Consider the following 19,768-nt stretch of genomic DNA (forward strand, 5'->3'; position numbering starts at 1 on the left):
CCATAAAGGAGGAGTGACTACAGACCCTGGTAACTATTGCCCCATTAGCCTGATGAGTCTAATATGCAAAGCTATGGAACACATCATCATGGACCTAATAAACAAGGATATAGGGAATCCCCAAATTCTGGATTCCACACAGCTTGGTTTTATGAAGGGTAGATCATGCCTGCTCAACTTCATCTTCTTTGAATCAGTCACTAGAGCTGTGGATGGTAAGGTGGTTCATACAGCCTACCTTGATCTGGTCAAGGCTTTTGATACCATTTTCCACTCAGGAATCATAGAAAAACTTACTAAGCTTGACATCAACCCCTATAGCACTAGGTGAGTTGCAAACTGGCTCACAGATAGAACCCACAGTGTGAAAGTAGCTGACTCCAAGTCAGACTGCCGACTAGTTATGAGTGGAGTCCCACAGGGGTCAGTCCTGTGTCCTCTCCTGCTTGGTATATACTTCTCTGAAGTCCAGTCCAACACAAAGGGACTCTGGCAGGCAAGGTTTGCAGACAATTGCAAGTTGGGAGCTATTATTAACTTCCCAAGTGATGTTGACATCTTACAGAATGGCCTCACTGAGACCAATTACTGGTGTCAGAACTATGGCCTTAAGCTCAATGCCAAAAAATGTGTCATCATCCCCTTTGGGAAAAACCTGGTTCCCATGAATTACCACATTGATGGTAGTCCACTGAACAGAGAAGGTGTTATAAGAAATCTGGGAACACAGGTTGACAGCTCTCTTTTTATCACCACATTGCCACTGTGGTCAGAAAGTCCTTTTATGTGGCACATCTCATTACTAAGCATTTTGCATCCAGGAAGAAAGAGGTTATTGTCTCCCTCTACTCTTCCATCATTAGGCCAATCATTGAGTACAATGCCCCATTTGGCATGTACCTCACTAGATACCTGCAACAATTGGAGAGGCCACAAATGTACCTCACAAAGAGGATTTTAGGCCTTAAACACTTGTCCTATATGGACAGATTCAAAAAACTCCAGCTATTCTCTGTCTCATATCACCTACTTAGAGGTGATCTCTGCTTGACTTAGAAAGCCATGTCTGACACAGTTCTGTTATAAATACTACATATAAAGAAATCCTAATCCCTCTGCATCACACACTGCAGAGACGTCAACATTATTACCACAATTAACAGAACATGCTGGAGAGACAGGTTCATAACCCAGAGACTGTCCATGCTATGGAACAGGCTTCCCATACATGTCAAGCAGAGCACCTTGCTGACCCTCTTCAAGAAAAACCTTGATGAGTGGATGGGAAATAGAAACTTCACCCTGGGGATAACTCCAGTTGCTCTACTCAACAGAGGAACTGGGAAATAAGGTTGGGTGGCACTATGCCAGGGTAATCCTATGGCTAGGCTTGTAAAGGATCCAGGGCCATTAGCCTAGTACACACCTATGAACCTATGAATCTATCTGTCTATCTATCTATCTATGTATGTATCTATCTATATTAAAATAATTGTTTATCTATTGTATTTAAAGTTGAGCTACTCATTTGAACAACATAATTCCAATAATTATTTAGGATACAAAATGTGTAGTTCTTAATTATCTTTTGTATTTTGGATAAATTTCCTATCCCACCATTCTTTTTAGATTGTTTAGAAAAATAAGAATATGTGGATTTATTTTAATTATATCTGATATTAAATCTATTTTAGAGATTAGAATCTATTTAATGAGTTGTTCTATAAGACATTTTCAATATCCAAATGAAATGTACCCATTCAATAATCAGTTTTAAACACTTTAGTCTGTCTTAACATTTGATTTAAAAAAATCCCTATTTTTCATGTTTATAATTTTTTGAAAGTTTAGACTGTCTATATATTCTGGTGCAAATGCTATAGTGAACGATGTGAAACATCATGTTTTTATCTTTATGTCTATATATATATATATATGAGCTTTCTAAATGTTTTAATACATTGTTTACATAAATAGAATATGATAGATTATTGGACTTCCAAATACATATTTCTTCATATTATTATTTATTTAGTACATTTATTATTATAATTAATTATTAAATTTATTATTTAATATCTGTGCATGCTGTAAAGTGACATTTTTCTTTAATCGTTTCTTGTAGTATTTTCCAACTAACTGAATAATCATATTTTAACCATAAAGCTACTTTTTAATAAATAGCATAAGTCAGGCAATCCTATTATACTATCTTTCCATTTTCAAACATAATATTTCAAAGCTATTTTAGGCTTGTTGGGGTGCCATAAGAACTTTAAACAGATGTCATTAAATTGTTTAATATGATCTTTACAGGTAGTTAAATAAGTTGTAAGAATAATGTATAGTATTTTATGTAAAATAAATATGTTAATAAAAATCAACCTATCTTCCATAGAAAATAATAACTTACTCTATATATTTATTATGGTTTTAATATTATCTAAAATAGTTTTATAATTTGTCGTTGTAATTTCTTTATAATTACAAGTAAGAGTAACCCTTAAATATTTAATTTATTATCCCATTTAAATTTGCAATTAGGTCATGTCAAATAATTTAACACTTTTTAATTAATAAATTGTTAGTTTCATTCTGATTAAACTTCAGAACTGACATCAATTCAAGATATTTTAATCTTTTTTTATATGTATTATGGAAGAATTTATATTATCTCTTGTTAATAAAGCATCATTAGCAAATAAACTGAAACTTTGAAGAATATTGATCATTTATTTTAAATCCTAGCTATTGTTAAGTTTTATATAATTGGCTAGTGGCTCAAAAATCCAATGTAAATAATAAAGAAAACAAAGGATAACTACTTATTTTTATTGACAGAAAAATAAAAGATCATACTTTACCATGTAAGAATGAATTTTGATAACAATGGTTAATAAAAAAAATCTTGGATATCTGTACAGTTTTAATATTTTAGTTAAATAAAATTAATTTACTGAATCTAGGGCTTAATTTAGATTCAGGCTAATTATAGATGGTTCTTGTTTACTATTATGAGCATAATTAAAGTAATTATTCTCTTGAGATTATCTTGTGTTTGCTTATTTAAAATAAAAGCTGCTTTGTCTCCTATATTAATGTAGCTATTGTATTTTTTAATCTATTGGCAAGGATTGACATAATTTTGTAATCAGCATTCACTAATTAAATACGTCTAAAAGAAAATAATAGTGCTGGATCTTTATCATGTTTCAATAAGGGAGAAATTATTTTATGCTTCCATGATGAATATATGTTAAATGTAGTTTTAATTGCTGTAAATATGTTCTACAAAAGAGATAAAACATCGTGATGTAATATTTTATGCAGTTCAGCATATATTCCATCATCATCTGGAGTTTTATTTTCCTTCAACCTTTGATAGAAATAATTGTTTCTGTTTATACTATTATTTTGTGTATTAATTTTCTCATGACATTTTTAAAGCAGTCCAGAATTTCTTTCATCTCTGCATATCTCTTATTACTATCAGGGATAGATATACTGTTGATGTGATTAGTTATTGCTATCATTTTGGCTCTAAGAGCTAACATATTTAAGCCATTAGGAGCTAGAGAATAAGAATGGCATTTTACTTTTTCAAAACTAATTGAAACCTTATGCAATAAGAAATTCTATAACTCTACATTCATCTTTTTTTTTTGATAATAGACCCTTTTCACCTTTTGGTATTTTTAACTTTATCTTGCCCATCTTTCCTTGCAATTTCAATGTCATTACCCATTGCTTTCTTTTGCTATAATACAAAATACAGATAAATATGTTTGTATTCAGTTCCACCCTTATTACTGAAGGCTAATTATTATATTTCTGTTAGAAAAAAGGGGTTGGGAGGATGGCCTAATGGTTAAGGTGTTTGCCTTACAAACACAAGGTACAGGGTTTGAATCTCACAGGGGATAATTGGCTAGGCTTAAAATGGCTCGCAAGGGCAGTTAGCCTAGTACAAATCTATGAATCTATGAAACCACAATGTAAAATCATTTAACTTTTTTATATAAGCTGGCAGTCTACTATAAGGCACCACATTTTGTATTTATTGTCATTGCACAAGCAAATTGCATTGTGGTCTCATTGAGGATGCTCTGACCTTTACCCTGTCATTTTTTAAAAAATTCATTTGAAATAAATAACTTGTCAGCTCTTGAGTACATACTAAATCTATAGCATTCATGTATGTAAAACAAAGAATTTGATTCTGAAAAGTTGTTAATATTGATAAGATAAAGTAAATCAAAGTGTACCAAAGTCTTAGCAGATGTACATATTCTGTTTTTTAACTGCACCAATATCATTTTCTATAAATATAAAGTTAGAGTCTCCTGCAACTTCTGTCATTATTATACTGCCCAATTCATATTACAAATTAAAATTTCTAGAGAATTCATCTCCAGTTCCTGTAATCCAGCACCCATTTGCTAAAGTTAATATTATTTTTTGATATTTAATAATGACCATACACATCATACCTTTATCATCACTGTACAACTCAATAACTGTAGGCATTGTAACATACTTTCTCCATATACTTACTGTGCAATTTCTCTTATCTATACAGTTAGAAGTTGCCTTTACTGTTTATTCTATTGTTTTACATCTATTACTTTCACCTTGCAATAAATGAGTTTCTTGTAAAATAGCCACTTGTTTTTATAAGTTTGCAAAATATACAAACCACCCCTCTTATTGTCAACAAGCACGTTTTAAAGAAGGCATTTCATATCAGTCACATACATACATATTACTTTTACCAATTACTATTCCATGATCTTCACAGTAACCCAGATGCTTAGAATAATGACTGCATGTAAACTAAAGGAAAACTATTCCCTGAAAAATGCATTTTATTTGATGAGGCAGAAAAATCAAAGCGTTAACAATATTAAACATAACTAAACTAAAAGTAAACCAGTCCCCCTCCATGGAACTTAAAGTTAATAGTTTGAATATAAATCCCATTCAAACTACACATTTCATTTTTTTTTTATCTCTTATACCCATTTATGCTACTTGCCCCTATTTTAAATATGTAGACAACTATATGTATCATCAAATGAATGCTTTATATAGAGTGGTTATAAATATATTATAAAAATTACCTACATTGTTAAATCTTTAGTTTCATTGGTAGTTCCTAGTTATGTGGCCAATGAGATTGTCCCTATTTCCAAAAAGCCCAGAGCACTGTGAAGCCAATCAACCCACTTGTAGACACTTAGTAGGCCGATGAAGGGTCTGGGACTCAAACCCTGGACCATAAGAAGCACCCAGTCAATAACTCACACTTTCAGTCAACTGCACCAACCATCAAATGTCAAACTCTCTCCAACTCTATAGTCTGTTCAAGTCCCACAAGCAAAGCCAAATGCAATTTGTTCTGACATTCAGGGGTTCCAGCTATCATTATGTGAAGCTAGAGTTACTCATACAATAATATTTTAATAACCCTTTCTGAATATTCAGAGCATACACAGTCACATCTTAATTAATATGCATCAATGAGTACAAAAAAAATCTGTTTTAACTTCATCTCTCCACATAGAATATTTTGCTTCCATTGTAACATATGTTCAATATTTAGGTTCATAGTTAATCACAAGGCATACAGTCAAGGAGGTGATCTAAGAGATCATTCCACCTTCATAAAAAATGCAGAGCATTGTCTGGTCAAGTGACCCATTCCTGGTGACACAGCAGAAAGATGAAGGTTGTGGGAATAAAACCCTGGACAACAAGAAACAGCCTATCAACAGTTCATGGTTTCAATCGACTGCATTAACTTGCCAGGCTTAAATCTAATCTCAACACTCATTATTAATTTTCTAGTCTGTTCCTGGTCTATAAGTAAAGTTATATGCCATTTACTCTGACATCAGGAGCTATTACCTATCCTTATATATGCAAAGTTAAAGATATTTATATAGCAGTCTTTTACTAACCCTATCTGCATGTCTAAATCATATAAATTCTTGCTTTAAATACTATTTGCCAACAAAATTGCACAGAGAAAATATTATCTACTTCAATACATGTTATTAAAACACAGAGCCTAAAAAGTAATCTGGTGCTAAAAAAGGTTGATGTCTTTGGAGACAAAAGCAATCTGAGAATACTATAAGTCAGCCTAAGTTTTTATTAAGGGATATACTTGACATGTTCTATATTCACAATTACAACAAATAAAATACTATTCTGGCAATGCATGTAAAATACAAGGCTGCCCCATCTGTCAAAAAAGATCTGGACTCACAGCTTTCTATTTGCAGTTTTTAAAATAATCAGGTTAAATTTTACACTGGGAAAGAGGAAAGAAAAGTAAGTTATTATGTGAAGACATAATAGTACATATGAGTAGCATTCAAATACAAATCATGCTGTATCTGTTTGTATTCTGTTTTCTACCACTTATGATGTGATCTGCTCCCTCTTTTAGTGTGGAACTTATCTCCACAAGTAATTAAGTAATTCTAGATATATTTTATAACATTAGATGACTATCCAGTTAAATAAAAGAGTATATAAAATGGATAATCTCACCGTATTCTTTCTGTGTTCCACTGTATACCAAACAAGAAGCTCTACTCTGGAAGTTCTTACTATCGTGCATTGAAAATTCAGAGAGTGATTCAACTACTTTTTTTTATCTTGAACTTGTAAAATATTATAAATTGACTGCTTTAAAAAGTGAAGAAGCTCAAGATTAGTTTGAGAAAAAAAGAGTTATCTTAACAGAAAACTGTTAAAATCATTAAATAGTATAATAACAAGATGATTTGTGTATTAAACGTGTAAATCTCTTAATTCAACATCATGGAGAGAGAAATACTGCATCTTAAAAATGTAAATTGCTATAAAATAGTATATTTCTACATTAACAGAATATGCTAAAATACTAAGTAAAAATATTTTCCTCATTAAGGAAGTGATGCACTAATGTCTTTTTCTGGTTAGGGGTCACCACAATAGAACTCCAGTCCGCTAATGATTGGCAGAGAATTTTTATGGTGCTGAGGTGCCAGCCTGATGCCCAACCTTCAAAGAAGGCACACCCAGTCATGCATGCACCTATCTGTATGTCTTTAAGCACCACTTGACCATGAGGAGGACATGCAGACTACACACAGAAGGCACACCAGCCGAGAATTGAACTAGAGAACCTCTTGCTGTGAGGTGACAACGCTAACCACTGCACCACCACAGCCTTCCTTAAGGAATTGATATATACATATAAAATAAACTTTATAAATGTAAACAAAATGTGTTAAAACAAAGAGGACTTACCTAGGGCAGGCATAGTTTACCAAACAATGTGTGTGTGTGTGTGTGTGTGTGTGTGTGTGTGTGTGTGTGTGTGTGTGTGTGTGTGTGTGTGTGTGTGTGTGTGTGTGTGTGTGCACGTGCATGCATATTAATGGTTGTGTACTTGTGTGTATGACGGAGAGAGTGGGGGAATGCCACTGCTTATAAGAACAGCAGTTTTCCACCACGACATGCAGATTAACACAGATCACAACAGACGTAACTGTGATTCAGGATTCATGCAGATTAGCTGACAATGATCCTCATCAGGACAGGCATGTTTCTGAATCTCAAATGGGTATATTATGGTAGAAGGAAAATCGGTAGGAACATTAATAAATTACTAGAATAGTGTTTGTCCTAAAGGAAAGAGGACACAGCCTGAAAAGCTGTGTTATATTTAAGATGACCACTTGAAGGAATAAAATTGACTCTTAAGACCTGTAGTTTCAAGTCTCACAGAAAAATGAATTATTCCATACAGAAGTCTGCATTACTGGATAGACAAAATAATACTTTATTTATATAAACATACTAGTCCACTTATTAATATTACATTTTATTAGTCTTTTTTATATTTTTTTTAGAACAAAAAGTCTTCCATCCAGGTCTCTCTGCTTGTCTCAATTAAGCTTGTGTAGGTCCAGTCCATGTATTCTTAAAGACTGCTGTTCTTTAGATTTAAAAAAGGAAAGGGTATCTTCTAAGGAGTGAAAAGTACTGGTTCCCTCTTTGCTGGAAATAAAATGTAGCATTTAATACCACATTTTCTTAGGGACTTTGCCAACGTCAGCATATCTTCCCTTTTTTCCATTACATTCTGTGAATGGACATTATGAAATCTGATGACAGAATTACCAATTTGCAGAAGAGGATTTGCCCAGACATTTTAATAACAACATATGTGGGATGAATTTGGCAATCATAGATCTGAGAAGGACTCCTTCCTTAACTAAAGTTTTCACAAGAGATCTTTGAGCTTTTTATCTATGACAAGCAGGTTTAACACTTGGAATCCAGCTCTGTTTCCCTTAATTGAACCATTTCTAGTGTATATCTTATTCAGGTAAAGTCACTAGAAATGCAGACTGCATTTCAGGCAGGCTCTAACCAGGACCTTACATAGTGTAGTAAGGACCTTCAGTTTCTGTGATGCTTGCTCTACTGCCCAGCATCTTGTTTAAGTTGCCCATTTCCTTGCCATACTGGAGCTTTACTATAAAGTCACAAAATGTGTGTAGACAGAAGGAATGGACTTAAGTCATACAGCTGAAAGGACAAATGAATAAAGTCTACCATGTAAACAAAGAGAATTATGGGAAACAGAATATTTCACAATGAAAAAAGAAACAAGAGTGGCATTATTGGCACTTCTTACTCTATGACAGAAGTAACTAGTGAAGTGACTATGGGTTCATTGCTAGGTCCTTTGATTCTTAGTGTGTTTTACATATTTCCTAACTATTGATTTTAAATGTTGATTAAGCAAATCTCCTGATTACAGTAAACTGTGCATGGTTTTAACTAGCTCAAGAGATGCAGGCAAGCAAGAGATATCTTATGATGCATTTAATGCATAGTGTCAAGCCAATGCCTCAAAGTTCACTATTTAAAAAAATGCCTAGTCAATGGGATTGGGGCATATTGTACTAGGAGAGTATATAATCTAAATGTCTCTACTTTAACCAGGTGTACCTCTGTTAGGACCCTTGCCATGTTTATTAAATGGCATTTTTTTGGAGCTAATGTTTCCTTCATTGTCCAGAGGTGCTGTGACATATATGTTCCTGAGAATATATTCTACTTCCCAGATCCTATATCATTGTTCCCGTCACCCGCAGTACAGTTCATTCCATATAATGAGATGTTTTGCACATGTTATCTTGGTGAACTCAATAGAGATAGAGAGGGTGCTCATGAAAAGGATAAACAATCGATATTATTTCAGTTATAGTATGAGGTAAAGGCATTTATCCTTTTTTTTCCTGAGGCTCACAGGTCAAGTAGGGAAGATCTGTGTTTGGTTGAGAATATGTGTAAATATTAGGGTCTGAAGACTACCTAATGGTTCTTAAGGGTACACTGCTTAAAACAAAGTGCATTCATTTATAAAGACCAATTTACTAGAAAATGCAAACCTTTTTTACCAGGACTGCTTTACTACAGAGCAATTTACCAGCTTTACTAGACATCCATCTTCACTGCTTAGTTTCGATACAGGTCATAGGGATTATGGGAAGTATGTACTTTTCATTTACACTTCAGGTTCATCTACAGCTGTCACCATGAGCTTTGGTTTCCCAATAAACTTGCAAACCTATGGATTGCCATGAATCTGGACACTTGATTTTCAGAACGGCACATGGATTTACATGTTTTCTGATAGAGTGCTCACTATGAACAGTTTTCTGCAAAAACAATGGCATACTTCTAAGATGCATGTGATGGGAAGCACCAGTTAATTTTAGCAGAGAAGCAGGAATGAAGAAATCAGATGTGTATACTGCATGCAGAAATTCATACAGGAATAAAACAATTCAGAGTAAGAGGGAAGAGCTCCTTGCGTTCTAACAAGTCCCTGTTTTTGTGTTTCAACAAAACATTTGTCTATTCATTTTTGATATCTCTTTTATCTTGTTTATGGTTGCAAGAGAACTGCAGTCTGTACCACTATTCATTAGATATAAGGCAGAGAACTAATACTGAATGGGACACCAGTCCACTGAAGGACACGCACACATATGGAAATACACACACACACACACACACACACACACACACACACACACACACACACACACACACACACACACACACACACACACACACACACACACACACACACACACACACACACACACACACACACACACACACACGCGCACGCACACTCACACACACACGCATGCTGCATTCATACTTAATAACATCATGTATATGGTTAGGGAGTTGCACTACACCACAACAGATAAAAAGTTTAAATGCAAACTATTAATCAAAAATAATTATATAATATGGAAGTGTCATTGAAATTTATACATACCATCAACTTCTGCAATAAGGCCTTTTATTGATGCTGGAAAACAAAAAAGAACAAGAAACTTTAAATAAAAAGAGCATACAGTACTTTTTAATCAATTTAAAGAACATTTTGTCCACGTACCACTGGGATCCACCTCAAATTCTGTCAACTCTTGAAAAAATGTAGCTAAGTCAGGTTCATGTAATAAGATCTGTTCCACAAGGGCATGGAGCAAGGTGAACCTTCTCTCCTTTCCTCGCAACTGAGTTAACTGCAGAGAAAATTCAGAGAAATCACTGCGATATTACATTTTATATAGTTTAAACTCTACACTACTTGCTGCCTCTACATTCAAAATTCAAACTCAAATTTATAAATGAGTGTAGTTTAAATAAATCCCAAATCACACCATTCTACAGAAATATAGATTTGCGTAACTATACAAAGTGTTACTTTGAAAAGTAGATAATTACAATTAAATTAGACTAAAAGGGCAATTTTGCTCACATGTTCTGATGCAGTATATTTCTGAGAGTTTAAATCTTTACTGGAAAAAGTGCCACTGCATATAAATGAGGTTAATGTGTGTCTCTAAATTTATCATTTATTAATATTTGTGTGACTCAGTCAGGCTAGATTATTTGACTGTGTTTTGTGCTCCCATAGCTGTTCCACTTTATTAATTTGATTTGCTGCCATTTAATTTAGTTGCAGACAGCTATTCACAGCTTTGGACTGGTAATGCAGTTAATGTGATAATTCAGTGCTATCAACTGAATGCACAATAAGATGCAAGTAAAGAAGAAAGAGTGCAGCATCTTACTGTAGGAAGTGACAGAACAAACTTAAAATCCTGTCTCTGATGTATTGCATAACAATGGAGAAGAGTCCCTAGACACACTACTATGTGTCACTTTACTGTATAATTTCCTTGTATGACCCTTTCTAAATCAAATGAAAAAATAAATGCAATTTCTTGTGAGCAATACAAAAGATTTTCAAATAAGAAGTAATAAAATGTGTGTCATTTACTGCAGCTTGGTTGTCCTGTGGGCACGGACAATTCAATGTTGTAATGTTCTACCACCTTCTGTCTGTGTACTGCAGGTGAGACTGGCCTTTTATGTACTTGCTCACCAAGTAAATGGTGCACTAAAAAAAAATCCATCTGCAGTAAACTCAGAACGTGCCTAGCTGTTTGCAGTAAAGGTATGTTGCTATTATTTTCTCCAAAGTCTGAAAAAATGAAAAAAGTTGTCACTGACTTGAGAACCTTAACTTCACTTATGGTTTTAATCAAAGATGCTCATTCGCCATATGTTATCAATGTTTTAGTGTAACGGTATGGCTAACAACCCCAGATAAGATCATCAGAAGCCAGTTTTCAAGTAGTAATAGTCCAAAATGCCTTATCACCAACCCACTCGTCAACTCATTTTTAGAAGTCCTAATGATGTTGTCACTATATTTTGGCACTCATTACTAGGAGCTGTCTTCTGTGGAACTGCATGACCTTTCACAGGTTATAATTATTTACTTATTTCTCTTCATGGCAAGAGTTAGATAATTAGAGTTAATCATCTAGACTTAGTTAACTGGAGTGCAGAACAGGTTTGCTTACAAAGGTTCCAATAACAGGATTAATATAATGGAAATATGAAGTGTGCAACTAAAAAGGCATTGATATTTAAGGAACTGTTGGAACACCAGATCTTGTTATAGGGAACATGCCATCATATATCTATCTTCTTAAAACTGTTCCTTCCATAATCCATGCAGGAGAGCCAGTGGTCTTGTGAAGCCAAAATGTACTAGAGTAAAGGCCTAATTATGCCTTGTCCAGCGACAGGCTGACAGGCTCATAGACAAGATGACTGCATTAAATGGCTGTTTGGTAAGCAAACTACTAGGACTGACCAGAAATGGTCTTGCATACAAACAGATTAATGCAGTGGTAAACTGTAAATACTCCTTGCTGAGATGGTATTGTAGTTGTTTTGAAAACCTGCTTCAACTTATTATAGCCTGTTGAAGCCTCCAGGTGTGTCTGCAGTTACGTCCTACTGACGCCTCTAGGCTTCAACTATTGCTTGTTCATATTTCAGTAATAATTCCAAAACCATACTACATACAAATTATTAAAAAAAAATTTCTTAAAGCTTACACAATGGCAAACACAACTGCATAGATATCTGACCTCTGTCTACTGCAGGTGAATATAAATTAATTGTTCATATAATATTTATTTATATTGCCCTAAATATCATGTTTTTCTAAATATCTTAGCAACCAAATAGCACAAACAAAACTGCTGCTTAGCCTCATAAGAAAGTTCTCAGCTGGGTGAATAAAATATGCTTAAAATATGTGTGTAACTTGAGTGGTTGCTGAGATATTGTAAACCATTGACAAAATATTATAAACATATTAGTGACCATGTTTATTGTGTCTCTTAAAATCCAGTTTAAGACCTAAAACCTTAAGAATACTATTACTATAAAAATAGTTTGTACTGAAGAGTTTACCATTTATACTTCTTTAGCAACCCCTATGATTCCAGAGATATGGACATCTGTTTGAAGTTTGAGGACAATAATTGTCTCTATCAAAATGTTTAGGCTCCGCCCATTAGAAGTTGCAGGGTAAACTTCCAGGTCTATATTAGAACCACGAAAAGTCAGTTCAGCGAACGGCTTTCACATCGAAAATGCCATTTGTCAAACTTGCTTTTGTGGGGAGCTCTAATTATATATACCAACTCCAAGATCGCACTACAGTGAGGGAAGGGCAAATTTTCCAATCATCACTGTACCGCTATCTCACTATAACAGTTGGTTGAATGGCATTTTCGATGTAAAATGCCATTCTCTGAACTGAGTTTTTGTGGTTCTAATATAGACCCTAAACCTCCAGAGCTCCATTGGAAGGAATGAGTTAAGAGCTGGATGCCTAGAGGCTGATACTGGAAGGCAGAGCAGTGTAAAATTTGAGCTGGAGCTTAGGAATGATGATTGCCACAATGAAAACAAGAGAGCCTATCCCAGGGAGACTAGAAACAGCATCACACAATAACTATTTCTATGATGTCATAAGTGGGATACTTTTACAGCTTAAAAGATATTGTGCTAGTATGATGATGCAGCGGGTGGGGGTGGGTGGCATAGTTCTCAACCAGTCAGGGAAAAACCTCAACAGAATCAAGGACAAATCCAGAAATAATAGGTACAGTCGGGGACAGTTTTAAAATATTAGCACTATTAACTTGAGACACTGATAGAATAAGATAATGTGAAAGAATATATATTTTCTTAACTAAAAGAAGGCTATATCTCTAATTGCTTATTAAGTGCAGTTCACCACCTTTTCTCCAACAGTCACCAGTTTAAAGAGGGATTAAGAGGGGCAGACCTAAAACTAGAGTCAAAATCAGGGCCGCCCCAGAAAATTAGGGACAGTTAAGAGGTATGTGTGGGTCAAATTGTCTTAAAGAAGATAGTGGACTGCCCAGGATGATGAATGCCCATACTGCAGTATTGGCTGTAGGAGTTCACCGCACTCTCCTCATAGTTTAAGTCCAATTATCCAGTGCTGTAAAGTGCAGAAAGCAGAGCTTACAAATGGTGACAGCACAGTGGATTAAGGTTATGAGCCTTTACCAAGCTGCTTCTCATAGACCAGGTTTTGAGTCCCCTTAGTCTTCATTTGCCTACACTGTGACTGTGAGTTAAATGATGTCAGCAGACATCTTTCCCTGGCTGAGTCTGAAATAGATTCATGTAGGTTAGTGCACCACCCTGTTTAATGAATAAATAAAATAAAGTAGGAACCAAGGCAATGTTGCCTTTTGTGTGGAGGGATATGTAACATTTGAATACAGCATGTAAGCATTTGTTTCATTCTTTTGCATTAACTGCTGTTGTAGGAAGCTATGATGAGATAACTGCAGTACATATTTACGTGAATGACAGTACCTGTTTAAGATCACCTGAGGTAGCTTGAAATTGACTTTTGTTTGTTTTTTTTTGGGTTTTTTTTTGTAGATTTATGTAATATTATTTATTTAAAAATCTGACAAACAAAATCATCCATGGTTATTTCTAATTTACAAGAAGGGCATCCCAGCATCTGCAGCATAGCTGCTTGAAAAGGAAGATGAGAGGGCATATGTACTATCTGGCAGTCCAAGAAGAAGGTTAAGCCTATGAGTTGTGAATTATCTTCCCCCTCTGGTCTGCAGTCTTATTTCTTTGGTCTGTAAAGGGTATAGATCCGAGGAAATCACTTAACCAGAAACAGTTCTGCCTTGTGGGTTTGCCAGTTTAATAGACAAATAAAGAGATAGATAGATAGATAGATAGATAGATAGATAGACAGATAGATAGATAGATGCACAGACAGACAACCAGACTGATAAGCAGAAAGATAAAGTGAAAAATAAGAAAAAGTAAGGAATTAAAGTGGATAAAAAGGTAGGTGTGTGTATGGAATATTCCATAAGCAGATATAAGAAGGGCTATCTGAAAGGTCAGTACTACACAGCAGCAACAAGTGAAAATGGCTGCTTTAGAGACACAGTATTCCAGTATTAATTCATAACATTCATATTTATTTGGTCAACAATACAAAAAAAGTAGCAATTTGGCCCCATAAGTGGGTGTGGCTTGTGTACCACAATGTAAGGGCTCCCTATTCTGAGAGTCGTAAGCCTCATCCCTGATGATCCCAACCCAATGAGGCTGGAAGGGAGATTCATGACATAAGCACAAAAATAAGTCAGGAACCCCAAAAAGGAAGTGCAGATTAGTAATATTGATGACAATATTGAGTGAAGAGCTGCCCATATTCTAGAGTGTTCTGAAAGAAACAAGATAATAACAACACACCAATAACAAAGAACAATATTGTGCTGATGCCTGTAGCCATGGAGGAATGGACAAATCATCATATACTTACAAAATATCTAATGGTCTGAAAGGGTACTAGATGGATTCTATATGCTTTCAAGACATGGTGGGGGAAGAACATGAGCCATATAATAACAACAGACTTTATGGTGCTCTCGGAATGGATGAGAACCAAAGAGCATTACAAATGCAGATTATATGATGATGTATGGGGGGTTGGGGGGTCAGAAGTGAGGTGGTGAGGTTTTCTTTTACCACGCACCTTGTGAGATCTCCCCATCTTCATGCTACATGCTTGTCATGAAGTTAAAGAGGTACATAATTATGGGTAAAGAGATGGCTCTACAAGGTGATGCTACAAGAGCTAGTGAAGTCAAATGCATGCTAATTGTATCACCAGTGATTGCTGAGATGAGTTTGTCTGCGCCGAAGCTCAACATAGTGGAGGGGGTCATGCTTGTAATGGATACACTAATGGCACTGTTATGCATACCTCTCAATCGCTTAGAGCAAGAAATCTCAACAAAGGCACAAATAATGGGGGGGGGGTCAAAGGCCCAAAAATAGTGACACTTTTTAAGTGTTTCTCTTATAAGCTTAGAAAGTTGATAGAATAACAGGTTTTGCATTACCATTATTTGTTTTGAAGGATATGAAGTCTGAAATTCAAATGTATGCCATTACTTTCTGACTTCAGTCCTCAATGATCTGCCAGTGATTTGCCAGAAAACCACAATTTTATGAGAAACAGAATAAAAATATGAAGCAAAAATCTGGACATTCTGTGAAAATCTGGACAGTTGAGAGTTATGCTTCATGGATCAGAAGTTGGCTTAATAGTTGAGGTGTTTTCCTCACAGACACAAGGTGTAGGGTTTTATTCTCACCTTGATAAGTATGGTTAGGCTTAAAAATGGCCCCTGAGGTCATTAGCATAGTAATCATTAAAAAATGCCTGCCGTAAATGAGTTCATATTTGGGGACTGTTTCTGAAAAAAATGTTCAGCAGCTTCAGCTCATCATGTGACATACAGGTATATACTCTGAACCTTTCCATCAACTGCTAGACTGAGATTTGTTCAAGTCTTATCTGATCTGAAATTGGACATAAAAGACTCAGCAGACATGTACTATGGAGACTGTGAGTTAGAAAGGACATGAACCTAGCTTTGGACTGAGACAAATCTAGGTCAGTACTACACAGCAGCAACAACAAGTGAAAATGGCTGCTTTAGAGAGACAGCATTCCAGTATTAATTCATAACATTCATATTTGTTTCGTCAACAATACAAAAAAAATAGCAATTTGGCCCCATAAGCTTCTCCTGGCTGGGCAGGTGTATAGTTAGAAGTGGTCAATGGTGAGAATGCTTTGTGTTTTTGTCATGATACAGTTGATACATTACGTGAGGTTAGAATCCCATGTGATGACAGCTGTACCTTTAGAGGGCTCACATTACATCACATCATATCAGGCAGCTGAAGAAGATACTATCTCTGTCATACCTGCCTGATGTGCACAAATTGCAGCTGCCCCACACAGCTGCTTCACCTTCCACCTCCATACATGCTATATTCTCATGGAAAAGTCTGTCATTTTCTTTTCTACTGCACATTCTAAAGTCTCCCTTACACACATCATCGAAAAGTAATCCAATGAGATGCACTTATATAGCCAAACTGGAAGCAAAGCTCTTTTCACCCAAGACTAGACTAGACAGTCAAGAGGAGAAGGTAAACACTTGTACTACACCACACTCATCACATAGTCCCTCAAAACCTACACCACCAAAACACACACATAGAAACACAAAACACACACCTACATTCGCTAAGGTTCTCAATAAAAACCTGCCCAAGCATCAGGGACCTCCAAATCAGAAACGCAAGCAAACTCCACCCCCCAACACAAACCAAATGACACATAGCCCACAAACTCAGTGTGCCACTCAACCACAGCCCATAAGGTATAAAACCATACCCAACACTCTAGTCATAGGTGACTCTATAGTCAGGCACACTAATGTTCCACTCACCAGGCTAAACAAAGAGAATGTTACTGTCAGCTGCCTGTCAGGTGCCAGGATTCGCCACATAATGCACGCACTCAGGTCACTCTACAACAAGTACAAATATGATACTGTCATTGTCCATGTTGGTGTGAATGACCTGAGATATACTTCCCTGGACTACATGAAAAGAGACATGGAGGAGCTCTCCGATCTTGCAGCCCAGGCAGGTATGACCCTAGCTCTGAGTAGCATCCTGCCATCACCCAGAATGATACCACAGTACAAGGTCAAAATGATTGACTTCAACAATTGGCTAAGCTTCTGGTGTCATTCTAAGGGGATCCAGTATTTGTCTGCCTGGGACAACATGATCGACAGACCATGATGTTTTGCCAGAGATGGCCTGCACCTGTCGCCCTTGGGATTCCAGATACTGGCTAAGGATCTTGCCACCCCTATATTGCCTTTTTTAGGCAAGGTTCAAATGACAAATTCACCACCGTAACAGGTACAAGCAAGCAAAATCTGAGGGTAATGCTACTCAATGCTAGAAGTCTAAACCTCAAAATGCGCTCACTCGAGACACTCCTTAAAATGGAGAACATCGACATCTAAGCAGTGACAGAGACTTGGTTCAAAGCTCCAGACAGCACCCCTGCATTACCAGGCTATAATTCATGCCACACTGTTCGGCCACCTAATCCAAAAAGAAGCATTAAAGGTGGAGGCATGTCCATATTCAGTAAGGATATCCACACCTCCAGGATAGTTGCACAGCATAATGCATCTGAGATTATCCAAGTGTAACTAACTCTGGGCAAGACCACAATCCAAATTGTAGCTTGCTACAGACCCCCCACATGCCCCAGGATTCCCACTCCTCATTTCTTGATACACTGGAAAGTATTAGGGTACAACCCACACCCTAATAATTGGTGATTTCAACTATCCCACCATTAACTGGGAAAACTACTCATGTACCAACTCTTTTGCTCAACGTTTTCTGGAATTCATAAATTCCAATGCCTTGGATCAACTTATTCACACCCCCACCAGGGGCAGCAATATCTTAGACCTGGTCTTTACCAACATGGGCAACCAGTGTTCCACACCAGAGGTCAAGTCCTCATTGGTCAGATCTGACCACAAGCTAATCACCCTAGACATCAATATCCCGCCCCCACCCCAAATTAGGGAAACCACCATAAAAAACTTATCCAAAGCCAACTTCACACTTCTTAAGACAGAAGTGGCAAACTTCATGACACCCATGCAGACAGACAATAGAGGTAAGACTGCTGAATCCGACACAAATGCACTTTATAAGCACTTACACGAGTGCATGGATCATGCTATCCCTAATAGAACCAAGATGCTGTCCTCCAAAAAAAGGAAGCCAATCTGGTGGCCCTCTGCCATAAACAAACTCTACAACAGAAGAAAGAAAATGTTGCAAAAAAGAGTAAAATCCCATGACTGGAGGAACTCCCTGTTAAACCTCAGTAAGAAGCTGAGATCCCTCATAAAATCCTGCAAAGCTAGTTACGAAAACAAAATTGCCACTGACTCTAAAGACAACCACAAAGCATTCTATAGCTATGTCAAGAATCTCAATGGCAATACTCAGATCTGCTGAGTTACAGCACAATGGCACTAAATATACAGAACCAACTGATATTGCCAACATCCTGGCAGATAGGTTCAGTGCTAACATTACCCCCCTCTCACCCCCTAGAGGGCCCATCTCTATACCGGAAGAATGCAAAGTTCTTGTAATCATGGCTGCACAGGTAAAAAACACACTCTCCAAAGCCAAGAACACAGCATCCATGGGACCTGACAATATCCCAGCTTGCATTCTACATGAACTACAGAATGAACTGGCACCCTACCTAAGTACCATGTTTAATCATAGCCTCACCTCAGGCTTTATGCCCACTGAATGGCTCACCGTGATGGTTATCCCACTCTACAAAGGGGGAGCCACGACGGACCCCAGGAACTACCACCCCATTAACCTGACGAGCCTGGTCTGCAAGACCATGGAACGTATCATCATGGAACTCATAAAAAAGACATTGGTAATCTCCAAACTCTGGACCCTACCCAGTTCGGGTTTGTAAAAGGCAGATCATGTCTCCTAAACCTGATTGACTTCTTTGAAGCAGTCACCAAAGCCATAGATGAGGGTAAGGTGGTTCACACAGCTTATCTAGATCTCGCCAAAACTTTCGACATCATCCCCCACTCTGGAATTATAGATAAGCTCACTAAACTAGGTATAAATCCTTATGTCACAAGATGGGTTGCCAACTGGCTCATGGATAGGACCCACACTGTGAAAGTAGCAGACACCAAATCCGACTTCAGACTAGTGAAAAGTGGAGTACCACAGGATTCAGTCCTGGGTCCTCTTCTGTTTGGCATCTACTTCTCCGAAGTACAGACTAACACAGAAGGTCTTTGGCTAACAAAGTTTGCAGATGACTGCAAACTAGGAGCCATAATCG

General features: G+C 36.5%; 1 protein-coding gene across 1 annotated transcript in view; it reads right to left on the reverse strand.

The window, feature by feature from the left end:
* Positions 1 to 19,768, reverse strand: part of LOC122816948 (formin-like protein 13) — a 1,087,038-nt gene that overhangs the window by 170,054 nt on the left and 897,216 nt on the right. The window contains exons 13-14 of the mRNA XM_044090042.1: positions 10,484 to 10,613; positions 10,364 to 10,396 (exon numbers count right to left, since the gene is read on the reverse strand). Coding sequence (XP_043945977.1) covers positions 10,364 to 10,396; positions 10,484 to 10,613 — 163 coding nt within the window. The remainder of the gene's footprint in view (positions 1 to 10,363; positions 10,397 to 10,483; positions 10,614 to 19,768) is intronic.

Source organism: Protopterus annectens, chromosome 12.part0 (genome assembly GCF_019279795.1).
Source record: "Protopterus annectens isolate FY-2018-M chromosome 12.part0, PAN1.0, whole genome shotgun sequence".
NCBI classification, from domain to species: domain Eukaryota; kingdom Metazoa; phylum Chordata; order Ceratodontiformes; family Protopteridae; genus Protopterus; species Protopterus annectens.